The following is an 18,470-nucleotide window of genomic DNA, read 5'->3' as shown; positions in this document are numbered from 1 at the left end:
ATTTAAGCTAGACTGCCCTTCAGATTTCATATTCAAGCTTTAGCTATTGTTGTTTAGGATGCACTTTATTTGCAGAAAGAACATTTTACTGGATTTATTTTAATAGGAAATAAAATGAAATTACAATTGATAAAAAATAACTTAAATCTTATTAAGGCAAAAGCTACAAGAGGAATTCATACTTATGTTTAGGGATTTGTTATTAAGTAATCAACTCTTAATTATCTAAGGACAATTATTAGTAATTCTTAAGAATTTAATATTCTCACCTCCTTAAAGCGTACCCTAAGGTATTTGTTTTGGGGTGGCTTTCTAAACATCTTTCACCTACTGCATTATATTCAGACATGAGAATTCTGTATCCCAGGAAGAACCACAACAGCAGTGGTGGCTCAATGCCAGGGCATTGCTTGGGGTTCTGCTGTTTCCCGAACTGTACCAGATGGGTCAAGACGAGATATTAGTAATTGCTCTGCCTCCATTCTTAGAACAGTAACGTCCATATTTAAATTGGTTATGATTGCTTACTACATTTCAAGGACAAGAAATTTTTTTTTAATTAAGAAAAATTCTTTTTAGCCAAGCAGACTATCAGCATTAGCTTTACTAAACTTCCTTTATCTGGACCTCTTCTCATTGTCTCATCTCAGTGTTGGGAAAGTAAGAACTGCAGTGTTCCACCCTCGTATGATTAAGGAGGTAGTGGCAGTGATTCCTTATTTGTTTTATCCATTCCTTTCTCTTTTGTATTGTCTTCATTACTCTTCTCTCTACTCTTTGCTTTAGTACTCTTTTCTGTCCCTCTCTTTTTCTACCCTTTTTAAATTTGTGCACATGTGTATGTATGTATTGATATAAGGCTCACTCCATGGCCTCAGCTCTCACTACTCTGTTGAGATCTAGAATGCTAACCAAGCTTCCTTTTATGCATCTGGCAGAAACAAACAGACAAGATGAAAATTATGGTTAGTCTTATTTGTTTTCCTCATGTTTTTGTTAGGTTGAACCATATGAAGTTGTCAATATTGTTTTGATCTACAGAAACAGATTTAACCTAACACTTCCCTAAGTAGCTGGTAGCCCAAAAGTAGGATTTGGAAATTGATAGTAGGAATGTTGGATGTTGCCCAGAGGTTTTGGCTTAGATAACTTAGACCGGAGTTTGTTGTGGTACCAATACGATTGAGCAAAATGGAGAAAATTGACAAGTTTATGTTTTTATTTTTAAGGGGAAGGCTGGGGGCAAGCATAAATAATCAGTTTTATTTGGGGGCATAGTGGGACACATTTAAGGAGAGATGGCTAGTACACAGTTGGAAATACGGATTTGTAAACAGAGAGATGAGATCATTGGCATATAGGTGGCACTTAAAGCGTGAATGTGTATGAGGTTACCCCATGAGAATGCAGTGAAAGGAAAAGCCTGTGGCTTTTCTGGAGTACTGGGAAGTGGATTATGCAAAGAAAACTCAGATAAGGGCTATACGTAGAAGGAAAATAGTGTATTCATCAATTTGGAATGATTCGTTGGTATGTAAAATTAATAATTAACTATATAACCCTGGAAGTTATATTTGAAATATGATTCACTTGCATATTAGTAAGTTGAAACACAAGCTAGACGTTTACATGTTTCCCCATAAGACATTAAACTATTTTACTGATTGAATCTGGGAAGAATATAAGCTCTGTAGCTTGAGAGTATTGTAGGATATACCTACCTTAGCTCTGATATCTTTCTTGTTTTCTTTCTCTTTCTTTCTCTTTCTTTACTGTTACATGGTCAACCATTGTGATTGTTGCCATTGCTATGGTCTTGAAGTATTAGTTTGCTGTAGCGCCCATTCTGCCTGCCTTACCAATCACCAGAACCCTTTGAGTTAAAGCCTTGCAGGACTGTTCCAGTGTGAAACAGGCTTTCCAGGCAACACAATGGAGGGAAGGAATATAATACTACTCTCCTGCTTGGGTATAGTAGTCCATAGTCATAATCCTATAACTATTAGCTTAAAAGCCATATTAAACTTTCTTAATGTTTAAAATTCTCATCAGTCTGGTTTTTCTTACATAGACATCAAATATGAAGCAATAGCAAAAAACTGATTATGTTACAACATATTAACACTTTGTATATTTCAAGAATGGGCGGTTTTTATCTGTAATTAAAAAGGGTATCTTCTTTGGAGTATATAGGCAGTACACTCTTAAGTAAATGCACATTTTGAGATTTGTTTGAATTTCTTGTGATAAAAAATTATTTTTCTTCACAAAAATAAAAATCTCTATATTTCTTTTTTATGCTTTATTTAAAATACTGTTAAAGAATGCCATTATTTTACTAATTTCCACAAGAAGAATTCCCTTCCAGACACATACATGCAGTATACTTTTAGGTTTTTCTGTTTCTCCTGGAACTGTTGCTCTTAATGCATGAAAGTTGACCCAATTACTTATTTATTCAACAACCATTTATAACAAATAAGCAAGAAAGAGTCAGGTAATAAGTTCAACAGTAAAATATGTTTTATCAAAAATATTAAATGAAAAGAGCAAATTACAAAAAAATGATACATATATATGTGATGCCATTGTAATAAAATTTTAATCATGAGTTGAGTCTGTAATGTTTCATTTCTTTAAACAAAAAACTGAAGCAACTGTGACAAAATGTTGACATCTGTTAAATCTGGGTAATACATATTTGGGTGTCTGTTATACTTTTTTCTATGCTTCATACATTTGAAATATTTCATAATTAAGCATTTTTAATTTTTAAATTAATAAAACAGGCATTATCATAGGGAATGACAGGGGTACTTTAGGTTGGTTAATTAGGAAGGGTCTCTCTGGGAAGTGACATACTGTGTTTCCACAAAAATAAGACCTAGCCGGACCATCAGCTCTAATGTGTCTTTTGGAGCAAAAATTAACATAAGACCTGGTATTATATTATGTTATATTGTATTACATTATATTATATAAAACTGGGTCTTATTTTACTATAATTTTTGCTCCAAAAGACGCATTAGAGCTGATGGTCCAGCTAGGTCTTATTTTCTGGGAAACACAGTACTGAGACCTGAATAACAGAAAGGAGTTACACACACACACACACTCTCTCTCTCTCTCTTTCTCTCTCTCTCTCTCTCTCTTTCTCTCTCTCCCCCTCCCCCCCATACCCCCCCACTCCAGGCAGAGAAACATCTATTTCTGTACCTCTGAGGCACAAAGCATGACATGTTCAAGGAAAGAAGACCTTTTTAGTCTGTCTGGTTGGAAAACTAACAGTTGTGCTACTCTGGAGGTAACTACCACAGCATAAGTGATAAAAGGCCATTTAGTCTGTGAATACTTATATTGAAGGAAGCTCACCATTTTCAGACTTATCTTATTCTTACACAGTTTTTCCATGTAGGGCTTACAGATTAATGGGATCATAGCAAAAGGACAGAAAAGCTTGCTTGAAGGGTTTCTCAGTGGCCAATCAGGGACAGTTTGAGCACCAAGAACTACAAAGTAATGGATTATAACACACAATTTTTTTTTTAATTAATTAATTAATTTATTAGTTTCAGGTGTACAAAACAAGGTAATACTTAGACGTTCATCATTTATATCCCTCATACTGTGAACCCCCCTCCCCCCATCCACTATCCCTCCGACCTCACACTGAACCATCACATTATATATATAAAATTATAGTTGGCATTCATTAATGTTTAGCTTCTGATGTACAATGCCATGATCAGGTATCCACAGTATCCCTGAGGTAACACACAATTTTTAAAAGTCATAATTTCTTAGTGTTTTTCAAAGAGAAAAAGGAAAAAGTTCTTCTGTATAGAAGAATGCCACATGAGGTAGAAAGAATGAGAGAATTAGAAATGACCGTTTTGCAAATCCCAAAATCATTGATTCAGACCAGGCTAATCCATGGATGCTAAAATCTGTGGATGAAAGGTTGTTGGAGAATAGGATATTCATATAGTCTCACTATATCACTTTTTTTTATCACATAAGTAATCAAATGTGATTACTTACTACAAAAGAAGGAATGTGCATTTAAAATGGAGACATCTGGCAGTTACTGCTTTAAGCAAGCGATCAAACTTGGTATTACGTGTTTCCTTGATGTGATACAGTAAGACGTTCCCAGCCTCACCTAAATAGTATCCTTGCCAAAAATTTTAAACTGGAGGGCAGCTGGTTTGCTCAGTGGTTAGAGCACAGTGTTCATAACACCAAGGTCTCCGGTTCAATTCCCACATGAGCCAGTGAGCTGCTCGCCTCCCCCCCCCCCAACTAGATTGAAAACAACGACTTCACAACTTATGGGTCCTGGAAAAACACACTGTTCCCCAATATTCCCCAATAAAAATTAAAATATATATTCTAATCATGAGGAATCTAATCATGAGGAAACAATTAGAAAAATCCAGAATATGGGGCATTTTATGAGACAACTGGCCTAGACTTTTCAAAAAATTCAGTGTCATAAAACAAAAAATTGGGGAGGTGCCCTGTGCCAGAGTATTTAAGAATGAAGTGATATTTTGTCTGCAGTTAACTTTCAAATAGTTCATCAAAATAAAGTGTAACTTTTTAACTATTCAGAATAAAAGTTGGAGCTGATGGTTATTCCTGTTTTGAATCTAAATCCAACTTTTGAATATTTTTTGCCCTTTGGTTTAATTGTGCTGTTTGGAGCCACTCTGATAGATACAAATCCTCCCGCCTGTGGTGTTAGTGGTGTTGGTAATAGTAACACAAGTGATTTTTATATATCTGTTGAATGTGTATTATGATATACCAGACACTGTGCTGAACACATTATTTCAGTTAATCTGTTTAACAATTCTTGAGTTAGTACTCGTTTCTCCTTTTAAAGATGAAAAGACAAGACACTTAAAAATCTATCATTATAGCAACAGAAAAAAAAAAGCACTTCATCTTGAGAATGAAAATGTGAATTTGTGAGGTAGGCTAGAATATTCAGGGGTGAAAGCAAGATAGAAAATTCTGTGGTCACGTCACTAGGCATGCATGTTTTTCTGACCTTGAACTTGTTATACAGACAACCTACCATTGAGAGGTAATCTAGTGTGGTGGTTAAGAGCACAGTTCCCCAAACCAGAATGCCTAGGTTCAAATTCCAGCTATACCATTTCCCAGTGAGCCTGGGAAGCACTTCTCCAGTATTCCATTCTGGGAACCTCTGTTGTAGTAGTTTCCTATTGCTGTTGTACAAATTACTCCCACCTGGGTGGCTAAAAACAAAACAAAATGTATTATCTTACAGTTCTGGAGGTCAGAAGTATAAAACATACTTGAGTGATATCATCGCTGTGTCTCTTGAGTATGTACCAAGTGGGTCTTTACTCGTACACAAATCCTGAGGGCTGCATTTCCATCTGGAACACTAAAGGGAGAGGTCCTTTTTTTTTTTTTTTTTTTTTTTTGCCTTTTCCAGTTTCTAGAGGCCCCCTGCTTAACTGGCCCCCTTTGCCTAAACCAGCAATGTATCTCTCTGTGGTTTCTTCCATAGTAACGTCTCCCTCTGACTCTCATCTTCTAGTTTTAAGGGCTCATGATTACATAGGACCCACTAAGATACTCCAAAATAATCTTCCTTTTTTTAAGGTCAGCTGGTTAGCGATCTTAATTCCATCTGCAACCTCAACTTCCCTTGGCTGTGTAACCTAATATATTCACAGATTCCAGGGATTAAGCATGTACATTTTGGGGGGACCACTTTTCTGCCTAGTACATCTACGTTTATATTCTAAAGTTGTGTAAGGCAGCTGGGACCAGGAGACAGTGACTCGGAAGTGGAGACCCTGGCTGATGCTGTGGACGGTGAGGAGGACCAGTAGGGTTTGAGCTGAAAACAGTCCCTCAGCAGTGTGTGTATATGTCTTTGAATTTCTAACTGGCATCAAGTATGTATGTGGTAGATGTGGTATTCAAGAGTGAATTAGAAGGAGGCAATTGAGTTTTAGTTACATTGTAGTAGGGAGATGATTAAAATATTAGAATAGATTTTACTTGTTTTTATGCCATCCCTCAGAAGGAAATTGTTCTTAATTACAATTTTAGAGAAGTTTTGGATTTAATTTTTGTGTTTTTATTACAGATTTTTGCTACCCTTGGATGCCACTCCTGATATGGAGAAGATTGAGGAACAATTTGCTAATCTGAACATTGTTAAACGTTCCTCAGGAACTGAAGAGCCTACTTATCTGCTTGGCATAGACACATCAAAGACTGTACAAGCAGAGGAAGGAAGTTTGGTTGCTGTTTTATGTTCTAATGGATCCATCAGAATATATGATAAAGAAAGGTTAAATGTACTACGAGAATTTAGTGGCTATCCTGGACTTAGTGGAGTCAAATTTGCACATTCTTCTGACTGTGTATATTCATCATGTACTGATGGCACTATAAAATGTTGGGATGCTCGATTAGCCAGTGAAAAGCCGGTCCAGCTGTTCAAGGGTTACCCTTCCAATATTTTTATCAGTTTTGACGTAAGCTGTAATGATCACGTCATTTGTGCTGGTACAGAAAAAGTTGAAGATGATGCCTTGTTGGTATTTTGGGATGCACGAATTAATTCTCAGGATTTGTCTACTACTAAAGACCCACTTGGTACCTATTCAGAGACACATAGTGATGACATCACTCAAATATGTTTTCATCCCAGCAATCCCAACATGGTCGTCTCGGGTTCAACTGATGGCCTGGTAAATGTATTTGATATTAGTGTTGATAATGAAGAGGATGCACTGATTACAACTTGTAACTCAACTTCATCAGTAAGCTGTATTGGGTGGTCTGGGAAAGATTATAAACAGATATACTGCATGACACATGATGAAGGATTTTGTTGGTGGGATCTTAATCATCTGGATACCGATGAACCAATTACACGTTTGAACATCCAGGATGTCAGAGAAGTAATTAATGTGAAAGATGGTATTTTGGATTATTTGATTGGTGGCCTATATCATGAAAAGATGGACAAATTGTTTATTGTTGGAGGAGCAAACACAGGAATTATTCACTTAATGAGCTGTACTACATCAGGATTGATCCATATGACCAGCCTTCAGGGAGGGCATGCGGCTACGGTCCGTTCTTTGTGTTGGAATATGCAGGATGATTCTTTGCTAACTGGAGGAGAAGATGCACAGTTGTTACTTTGGAAGCCTGGAGCGATAGAGAAGACATTTACAAAGAAAGACAGCATGAAAATAGCATCCTCTGTGTACCAGCGAGTTCGAGTTCACAGTAGTGATTCTTACAAGAGAAGGAAAAAACAGTGATGTTATGTTGGGAGTTTACTTGATAGGTTTTATTAGTTGCAAATCATTATTTTTATATACTATATGTGAAAGATATCTTTCAAGCTCATATGTAAAAACAAGCCAGTTAACAAACAGCCCTGGGAAAATGTTGAGAATGGTTTATTTCAGGCCTTCACGTATTCTAAATTTTTTTTTTCAAGCCACCAGTTGAGTATATAATCAGTGAGTTGAAAGTAAAATTACATTACTCATTTTAAAAACCCATCTGTTAGTAAATGTTGAGTTTGAAGAAATAGCTTTGATCAAGACTTTTTAGAAGTAGATGGCTGATGTGATTTAAAAAGAAAAACAGGTGGTTTGGGCTATATTTTTTAAGCTCAATTTTTTACATTTTAAATCATCTTTATTATAAAAGCAAATAAGACCATTTTGTTCATTTAAGGAGCTCCTACTTGCTTAATACACATAGATTACATTTGATATTTAAAAATAAATATTCTGAGTCTAAATAGAATTAAACTTTTTTGAAATAAAATTATTTGAATCTAATAAAAGTATGCTTAGTGTATATTTGTATCTATATTGTTGGTTAAACTGTAAACAGGTGTTTCACTGATGAAAAGGAAATTATCTTGCAAAATTCATTTTAAGTATGGTGTCAGATGGGTGCTAGACTTAACCAGGGTGATCACTTCATAAGGTATATACATGTCTAATCACTGTGTTGTACACCTGAAACTAATATTGTATGTCAGCTGTAATTGGAAAATAAATTAATTTTTAAAAATCATTTTGGGGGCCGGCCCAGTGGCTCAGGCTGTTGGAGCTCCGTGCTCCTAACTCCGAAGGCTGCAGGTTCGATTCCCACATGGGCCAGTGGGCTCTCAACCACAAGGTTGCCAGTTCGATTCCTCGAGTCCCACAAGGGATGGTGGGCAGTGCCCCCTGCAACTAAAGATTGAATATGACACCTTGAGCTGAGCTGCCACTGCGCTCCCGGATGGCTCAGTTGGAGCACGTCCTCTCAACCACAAGGCTGCCAGTTCAACTCCCACAAGGGATGGTGGGCTGTGCTCCCTGCAACTAGCAATGGCAACTGGACCTGGAGCTGAGCTGCGTCCTCCACAACTAAGACTGAAAGGACAACAACCTGACTTGGAAAAAAGTCCTGGACGTACACACTGTTTCCCAATAAAGTCCTGTTCCCCTTCCCTAGTAAAATCTTTTTAAAAAATAAAAAATTAAATCATTTTGAGACTCAAAGTGAATATACAAAAATGAAAGTATTTATGATAGCAGAATGACTTTTTATTTCAAAAAGACCCTAATATTTTTGATAAAGTTTTCTTCCATAGTATTTTTATCCATAATCTTAAACAAATTTTTATTTACTGTTACTATTTTATTCCTTTTAAACATTTCTCCAAAGACTCTTAATTAAAAAGTTAATTTCTCTAAAGATTTGTTTTCTTATGTTTAATTAAAAATAAAAATATATTTTTATAATAGAAATTTATAAAATATATTAGTATAAAATATTTTTATCTTCTCCATTAGAAATACTGCCATGAAAAACAAATGTTACTTTAGAAACTCTTACATTTCTCCTTAAATGGTAATGACTTATCTCTGAGACTGTAATACTGGAGGACATTTTTAATTTTCTGTGGAACAATGCAGCTTACATTTAGGCTGTGATCTAACTTAACTCACTTGAGACTAAACAATAGGTAAGTCACTGATAAACATATTCAAAATTTATAATCCTTCTTTTGAGAAATAGAGCTATTCTTGCTGTTGTTCACACCATAAATCTGAAGGTAATTCTGGACTTTTCCCTTTTCTCCTCACTAGTCAATCACCAAGACCTATGCAATTCCACCTCCTAAAATCTGTCAGCTGTCCTTTCACTGTTACTACTACTGCCTTAGATAAGACTGTCATCATTTCTCACCTAGATTACAGATCCTGTCTCTAATCTCCAAATTCATTCTTCACACCTCTTCTAGGCTGAACATCGAAAACACAGATTTGATGATGTCTCATTGTTTAAAATCTTTCGTACATTTTGATTTTTTGATAGAACACTATAAAAATGAGAAACCATGCTTTTAAGACTATTTCGGATATGAAAAGACTGACTTTATTGTAAATGGGAAAAGCTGGTTAAACAGACTTGGAGAAATTGAATTTATAAAACAACAGGAAATAGGAATATCAGAATGACAGCTTTAAAAATACTTAAAATTCAAAAGTAATTCATAGAGTTGGAAAATGCAAGTGAAGAAATATCTCTGAAAGTAGAACTCAGAGACAAAGAGAGAAAAGATAAAAACCACAGAAGATAAATGTAGGGGGTCTAATATCAGGCCAACAGTTTTACAAAGTGAAAAAAAATGAAAAGGGGGTGCAGAGGGATTATTAAAATGAAATGATGTAAGAAGTTATTCCAGAACTTCAGTCTTTATATTGAAATGTCTAACACAGTGTCAAGTATAATGAATGAAAAAAAAGCACATGAAGGCATAGCTCTGAAGTTTCAGAACTCAAAAAATAGAGAAAATCTTTAAAAGTTTCCAAAGAGATGGGGGCAAACAATCACTTTAGGAACAAGAATAACATCTGCATTAGACTCCTCATTAGCAAATCTGGATGACAGACAATGGCGATCAATGCCTTCAAAGTTCTGAAGACAAATTCCTGCTATCTGAACTTACTCTCTTCAGACTCATGAAGCCAATAGATTACAATAAATTTTTTGTGAAACATTCCTTCGTACTTGCTCTCTGAAACTAAGGAACAAAATTTGTTTGGACTGACCAGATCTATCAGAGTATTCATTGCTAACCAAACTCAGTGGCTGAACCAAAAATAAAAGATTTGGATTTCAGGATATACTTGCTTTTCCAATCTACATGTATGATTCAACGACTGTCAAACTGCCCTCAAATGTAAAGGTAAAAACATTTTCAGACATACAAGATTTCAAACTTTACTTTTTATGCAGCTATTTAAAGGGCTACTAGAGGATGTATCCCACAAAAAAATAAGGGACTAAATCAAGGGAGACAGATACCAGAAATAGGCACCAGCCTAGCATAGTGGCAGGATAACAGCTTTGCAGCAGGATTACGATATTCATTTCACATTGAAACGAGAGGACAAAAGATAACGAGGGAGATGTCCATGGAGAAAAAACTGACACGTTACCCAATGCATTCGATCATATGGGAAATGGTATAAGTGGATTAAACCCACCAATTAAAAGAGGCCCTCATATTGAAAATAAGTTTTAAAGTTTTTAAAAGTTTAAAAAGTAAAAAAGAAAAGGTATACCAACCCACAGAATGGGAGAAAATATTTGCAAATAATGTCAGATAAGAACTTGTATCCATATATATTCAATAAAAAAAGGACAACCCAATTTTTGTAAATGGTCAAAGGCTCTGAATAGACATACAAATGGTCAATAAACAAAAAGATGCTGAGCATCATGACTCATCACAGAAATGTTAATCGAAACCACAATGAGATATCATTCACACTCACTAGAATGGCTATAATCAAAAAAGTGTTGGTGAGGATGTGGAGATATTGAAAGCTTCATACACTGCTGATGGGAATGTAAAATGGCATGGCTGTAATTTGGCTATCTCTCAATTAAACAAGAGTTGCCATTTGACCCAGCATTTCCATTCCTAGGTATATGCTGAAGAAAATTGAAAACATAGGCCACACAAAAGCTACATGAATGTTCATAACAGCATTATTCCTAATAGCCTAAAGATGGAAATCGCCCAGATATCTCTCAATTGACCAATGAGTAAAATATGTTATATCCGTTACAATGGAATATTATTCAGCCATTAAAAGGAATAAAGTACTAATACATGTTACAACTTGGATGAATCTTGAAAACATGCTAAGTAAAAATACCCACGAAAGACCACATATTGTATGATTCCATTTACATAAAATGTCCCGAATAGTCGAATCTATAAAGAAAGAATATTAGTAGTTGCCTAGGGCTGGGAGGTGGGAGTGGAAATGAACAGTTGTTGGGTGATAGCTAAAGGGTATGGGATTTCTTTTAGGAGTGACGAAAAATTGTGATTTTTAGAATCACAATTCTAAAGTTGTGATTATGGATGCACAACTTTGTGAATATATTAACCATTGAGTTAAATACTTTAAATAGATTAAATGTATGGTAAGTGAATTATCTCTGAATAAAGCTATTGGCCAAAAAAAAAAATAAAATAAAATAAACCAATATGAAACAAAAAGCCAGGGTGACAATGTTAATTGTTGACAAAATGGAATTTAAGGCTAATGTCATGTTGATTCCACAACCAAATGAAAAATGAAAAAAGTTAGGTCCACTTAATTTATGAATATATATTCACAGTTAAAATATTAGCTAACCAAATCCAATGGTGTATTAAAAAATTACCAAGTAATATTTATCTCAGGAATACTATTCGAATGACTCTACATCAGAAAACCTATCACAGTAATGGACAAAAAGGAAAAAAAGTCATGATTATCTTAATTGACACAGAAAAATGTGGTCAAGTTTTGACTAGTGAAAAATATAAACATCAAGCTATCAAAAGGACTTTTTAGAAGGGAATGGAAGTGGGTTTAGAAGTTAAAAAAAAGGAAGGATGAAAGGGAGGAGAGAGAAGATAAGACAAAAATATTTTAATAGGAAAGAAAAAATTACTTTGCGAGGAGGATATTACAACTCTTAGAGAGTTTGAGATCCAATTACAGGCACAGGGAAAACCATGCAAAGGAAAAGGGGTGGGGAGATAACTTTTAACTCCAAGGGGTAAAATTTGTATAAGTAATGCAATCATAGTACGTATACTACTTGACCCAGTAGTGAAAATATTTATAATAATGTAAGCACAATATTGATTTAATCAAAAGTTGTAAAACTATATTGGGAGCAGTGAAGGGAAGTGGAAGGGGTGTGGAAATGCTTAGTTTTCCTCTTCCATAATAGAAAGTTAACATTCTTTCTATGGATAAATCAAGAAAATAGCAGTATAAGCATATTATTTGGAATCATGTAAGTATATCACCTGCCACAACTGCTAAGAGTTGAAAGTGGTTTCCTGTGGAGAAGAGAGAAAAGCAGAAGAGAAGGGTTGGGGGACTGCTGTTTTTGTTGTTGTTTGATTTCTGCTATATATATTCATACCTGGCGGTAGAATACCAGGCTACTTTGGCTGCAAAGAATAGCTCAGTTCAAATTGACCAAACAAGGAACTTCACATAAAATACTTCACATAAGTCCAGAAGCATTTCCAGGGTTTGGTTGTTAACAAGAATGTAAATTCTTCCCACTTTTCTGTTTTGCCAGGCTTCATCTTTTTAGCTTCACGTTCACAAGATGACTAAAATCAACCAGTGATCATATCCGCACTCACCAATGTACAATGGAAAAGGGACTGTTTGTTTGCCTGCGATTCTTTGCCTAGAATAGTCACGAGCAAGAGAAATGTGATCACCACCAGCTGGCCCAATCCTGGTTCACTGCCTGTGGGGCTGGAGCTCCTCTGAAGCACATGAGTTCCAAGAAGGGTACAGAAGGTAGGTTGGGTTGATGAACAGTTGTTCTACAGGTACTACTTGATTTCAATTATGTGTATGTGTTATTTCAAAATAATTTTCATTTTAACATTGAATCAAATGTAAGATATTTGTAAGGTAATAATTAACTTGCACTGTTTTAGTTTAATCAGTATGCATTAAATGCAAACTATTCTACCTTTATTGGACTGTTGTTTAGAGGAGAGGTAGACATTTTTAAAAATTAGAAAAAGAAACTGAAAAATGGGTCAGATGATTGTTGTCTTTTTGGCAAATTGTATGTAATCTTCCACTGCAATCAGCAATGTCATATTGAATCAATTTACTATTCAATTACTGACCCATTAGTAAATCTATCTTTCAGATACTCAAACCAACTCTCACTTATCTAGCTTTGAGATTAGTCATACATTATCTTCTGCACTTTAGTGCTGCCTGGGTTTTGTGCATTTCACTGCCCATTAGCTTTTATTGTGTAACGTGTCAGAACTAAAATCATTCCATTTTGTAGCCCATTACCCTTCATTCTTCTCACTCTACACTTTATGCATAAGTCAAAAAAACACACAAAACCCTACTTGAAAACCCAGAATGCACCATGGAAAAATGGAACCATTCTGCATCGGTTTCATTATCTGAAAAATGGAGATTACAGTGTATGACAGAAAGTGCAAATTATCTCCCATTATTCTTTTTTATAGTTATAGAACCCCCAAATTTCTATGGGGGTTCTATGCTCAGAATAAAGATTATATTTCCCAGAATATTTTACAACTATTTGTGGTTATAAGACTGTTGGAATAATAAGATGTGGAAACTTCTAAGAACCTACATAAAATGACAGATATGTCCCCTCTCCTGCTGTCTGGAATGTGGATGTGATGACTGGAGCTCTAACCAACATCCTAAACCATGAGGATGAAGGCCACAACTAGCTTCTAGAGTAGTTGGCTAAAAGGAGTCTGGGATCCTGAGGTTTTGTAGAGAAAGAAACTGCTCTATTGTTTAAGCCACTGTTATTTTAGTTCTCTGTTACAAGCAGTGGAACCTAACTGATAACATTGTATAAACTTTTGAAGATTGTTGACATTACATGAGCTAATGCCTATAAAAACCCTTAGAACAGTGAGAATAGCATAAGCAGAGAGTAATATTTATAATGTTAAACTGTTTCCACACTTTGGTAAGGTTGTTCCCTCTGCCTGGCGGTTCGTTTGGCAAACCTCTCTTTGTCCTTAAGACCCAGATCAATCATTTCCTCCGCTATGAAACTTGTTCTGATCTCCACCTGGGCAATTAATCCTCCCTTTGCCTTATACTACTTCTTAACCTTGTGTATACTTTTATAGCAACTTGCACGCTTTTGTTTACACATTTGTCTCACTACTAAACCACTCATTAAAAACAAAACAATACAAAACTGGAGTTCTCTTTCAATAAACCTAAAAATCTCATGGCTCACATTGATACTGTTACTGCCCCTAAATCTATTATAATGTTCAACACGCCAATCTTGCAAACCACCACTCCCTCACCCAGAGATCCTGATACACCATTCCTCCCCTCTCCTAGCCCCCGCAGTTGATCAGGTCAGATAAATATCTGTTGGGCTGGGCACTGTAGTAGATGATGCTGGGGATAATAATATGCAGAGCACAAAAGTAGGAGGGATGAGGAAATGATTCATTCTGTTCTCAGGCACAGGCTGAGAAAAGATGATGCCTGTATTCTGAAAGAAAAAGTCTTTGCCCGATAGACTAGAGACAGGGAAAAAGAGCATCGGAAGATGAAATGGGCAGAAGGAACAACATGTGCAAAGGTGCAGAGGTGTAAAATATGTGGCATTCACAAAACATTTCTTAGGGTGAGTTACCTCTGCAGGTGGCTGACATCGCATCTATTATGTCTTGGTTTTTTATCTTGTTAATTCTGAGGACACAGTTTCCCTGAGCTTGTTTTCTAGACTCAGTACCACTGGGTAATGACTGAGTTGTCAGTATTACTATTCTGGAGAAATGGTCCTCAGTGCCAGTCCAAAGCCCTGCCGTCCACTCATCGTTCCATTGTGTACCTTCAGGCTCATTCTCTGGCATTCAGAGCGTTTGTAAGATTGCCTTGTGAAAACTTGCCGGTTCGTTTTTAGCTTTGCATTTCTAGTTCACAGCAGGTTTGTCAGTTTTCTAACTCTTGTCTTTCATCTGTAGCCTCGGGGCAATGCAGCATTAATATAGCTTGAGTCTTGTTTGCTTGGTTGGTTGCTTTTGATTCCAATAGCCTCCTCGTTGATTAAACTAGTCTATGTATGAAGTTGTTGTCTGTGTTTTCATTTCACTTTTCTAGGACAGAATACAGATTCCATATTTTCTTAGGGGCTTTGCAAATAATGTATCTTGGCCCAGGAGTTGAATGAAATCCTAACAGGTTTAACCAAGTACGTACTCTTTCTCCCAGAGACCCTCGTTGGCTATGAGTCCCACAGAGCCACGAGCCAGGCATGATTTGGCTGTCCCAGAGCTGCAACACTCTGCCTGGCAACTCCTTTTGAAGTTGGGTTGAGTTCTACAAGCCTGAAGGCTGTTCCAGGTCTAAGCACCATCTGGAAGCACCTGCTAGTATGGTTTTCTCTCTGCTTCCATTGTACTTGACTCACACACTTGTGCTGTTACACGTATGACATGCTGTAGAGTTTTGTTTCCATTTTTTTAAATATTTTTTTTTTATTGGGGAAGGGGAACAGGACTCCACCGGGGAACAGTGTGCACTTCCAGGACTTTTTTCCAAGTCAAGTTGTTGTCCTTTCAGTCTTAGCTGTGGAGGGCGCAGCTCAGCTCCAGGTCCAGTTGCTGTTTCTAGTTGCAGGGGGCACAGCCCACCATCCCCTGCGAGAGTAGAATCGGCAGCCTTGTGGTTGAGAGGACTCGCTCCAACCAACTGAGCCATCCGAGAGCTCAGCGGCAGCTCAGCTCAAGGAGTCGTGTTCAATTTTAGTTGCAGAGGGTGCTGCCCGCCATCCCTTGAGGGACTCGAGGAATTGAACTGACAACCTTGTGGTTGAGAGCCCGAGCTCCAACCAACTGAGCCATCTGGGAGGCAGCTCAGCTCAAGGTGCCGTATTCAATCTTAGTTGCAGGGGGCGGAGCCCACCATCCCTTGTGGGACTCGAGGAGTTGAACCGGCAAGCTTGTGGTTGAGAGCCCACTGGCCCATGTGGGAATTGAACCGGCAGCCTTCGGAGTTAGACGCATGGAGCTCTAACTGCGTGAGCCACCGGGCTGGCCCTTGTTTCCATTTTTGACTGTTCTGTTGGGTGTGTGTTGCCATTAACCATTGCTACCATTGATATTGGCCAAAACCAAAGAATTGAAGTAATAAGAAGTGAGTGTCCCATCTTGAATGCTCCTTCTCTTCATGGAACCTGAAGTTATTACTTGGCTGTGGAGTCTTTGAAAGGTTCTTGGCATCCATCTGGCCACACAGATGGGCTCATTAATAGACGCTCAACTCCTCCTGGATTAGGAGTCCTTATTCTCTACAGCAGTGAGGTCCTTTTGCGTCTCTTTATTGCTGCGTCTGTTGCAATGCAATCTGTCACTGGCTCAGGGCTCTAGATTTGATCCCATACCTGGCACCGCTGCTGAAGGTCCTATTAGAGGGAATCCTCACAAACTTTGTGAGATAGGAACCATTAGTATCCTCATTTTACATGTGAGGGGACAGAGGATTACAGAGGTAAAGTTACTTACGACACCTAAACTGGAGCAAGAAGCAATGTACGAATGGGAAGTAACTGGATCCCGCTGTGACCAGGGCATATCCTCGGGGTCGTGTAGAGGAGGCAGTGATGTGATGTGGTGAAGTGTAGACTCAGCTGCCTGACTGCCTGTGGTTAAGTCCTGGCTGCATTACTTATTACCTCTGTGAGTTTTTTGGGGGGAGGTGGGGGGTGAATTACATAACCTCTCTGTGCCTTGGCGTCCTCATCTGAAAAAAATGGGGAATTAATAGCCTTTATCTTTTAGGTTGTTGTAAGATTTAAATGAGTGAATATAGGTGAAGCACTTAGCATAGTGCTCGGGACATGAAAAGAGCTCAACACGTGTGAGCCCTCTTCATCATCATCATCGGAACCAAGTTTGCCAGATAGAAGTAGCAGTCAGATAAAATGAGGTCCAGGGGCGCTAGTGACCGATGACACGAGTTTGTACGTACATAATGCTTTGCAGTGGTCAAAGAATATTCATATGCTTCATCTTGCATGATTCCCCCACTACACTGTTGTCTGATACAACCAATTATACCATCTGTATAAATTCATTCATTCAATACTACTTACTGAGGCCTCTTCAGTGCCAGGCATTGCTATGTTCTAAGAATCCAAAAAAATTCAAAGAACTTCTAGTTCCCACTCTTAAGTTAACAAGAGCTGTCTTTTTAATGAGTGGGTTTTGAGGGGCCATTTTCCATTCTACACTTTGAATTTGTGTGATAAAAATATACCACTTTATGGTCAGTAAAGAAAAAGGTGTGGTGGGGGGAAGAGTGTAATGGGGAAGCAGGCATGCACATTACTAATGACAATACAATTGTCACTGTGAAGATACAGACAAGGGTCAGGGGACATGTAGGTGTACCAGGAGGAAAGTCAGAGTAGTGGTATTTAAGCAGAGATAGGAATGTTGAGTAGAAATTTGCCAAGAGAATGAAGAAAGCTGTTCAAGCAGCGGAAATGTGAATGACTGGTATATATCGAGGAATCTGTGTATCGTTCAGTATTGCTTGACATGAAATTCATTGCCCCTTACGTCATTGAGGGGCAAATGACATAAGTTAAGTCTGGTTAGGTAAGCAGGAGTCAGATCATGAAGGAATGTACTCGAATGAGGTGTTCAAAATTTGCCCTATAGAGGTTGGGGGCCCATGAAGAATTTTATGTTGGGTTTAACATGTTCAGATTTGTATCATTCTGTTCAGTGTAGACCATGGGAACGGATAATTCTCTAAAAGGCTAAAGTGGTCAAAGCAGTACCAATATCAGAACTCAAGTTTTTGACCCGAGTGTAGCAGGTTTTCCACTAAACATGCTGACTACTCTAGCAATATATAAAAGGGCCCCCTATTTACCATGTTAATCTGCTAGTGTGAATTTAAATTCTTTTTTTTTTTTTGAATTTAAATTCTTGACTAAGAGACTGGGAAAAGATTTCACATAATCTCACATAATAACTAAGCAGCCTAACTTTGTCTTTTGTCTCTTTTGGGGGACTTGCCTTTTAGAAGATACTTTTCTCTTGAATTCCATCTCTTCATTTGAATGGAAGAGAGTTTACAATTCAATTCATTCATTCTTCAGATATGTGCAGAACATAATTTGCATGGAACAATTTGTTCTAGGGCCTATATCCTTTAAAAATTCATGCAATCTTTGTTAAATCTAAATTTAATTTCTATTGATACAGTGTAATCTCATTTCCTCCAGTTCCTTTCATAAGAGTATATATCAAATCCAAGCTGTATGGACAGCAGCCTTTAGCAGGAGTTTACTTTCTCCACGAGATAGTAACT

At 37.2% G+C, this 18,470-nt stretch overlaps 1 protein-coding gene across 5 annotated transcripts in view; it reads left to right on the top strand.

The window, feature by feature from the left end:
• The window catches only part of WDR89 (WD repeat domain 89), a 35,605-nt gene extending 26,842 nt beyond the window's left edge, over positions 1-8,763 (top strand). For 4 of the 5 annotated variants that reach the window (XM_081048341.1, XM_081048344.1, XM_081048343.1 and 1 more), the window contains one exon: positions 6,134-8,757. In XM_081048341.1, coding sequence (XP_080904467.1) covers positions 6,165-7,325 — 1,161 coding nt within the window. In that variant the 5' untranslated portion in view covers positions 6,134-6,164 and the 3' untranslated portion in view covers positions 7,326-8,757. Of the gene's footprint in view, positions 1-6,133 lie in introns of all 5 variants that reach the window. The other variant, XM_081048342.1, reaches the window with a different exon arrangement.
• Positions 8,764-18,470: the final 9,707 nt, after the last annotated feature.

This window comes from Rhinolophus hipposideros (assembly GCF_964194185.1).
Source record: "Rhinolophus hipposideros genome assembly, chromosome: 5".
NCBI lineage: Eukaryota > Metazoa > Chordata > Mammalia > Chiroptera > Rhinolophidae > Rhinolophus > Rhinolophus hipposideros.
The sequence above is the reverse complement of the archived record's forward strand: the minus strand, read 5'-3'. Positions and strand labels throughout refer to the sequence as shown.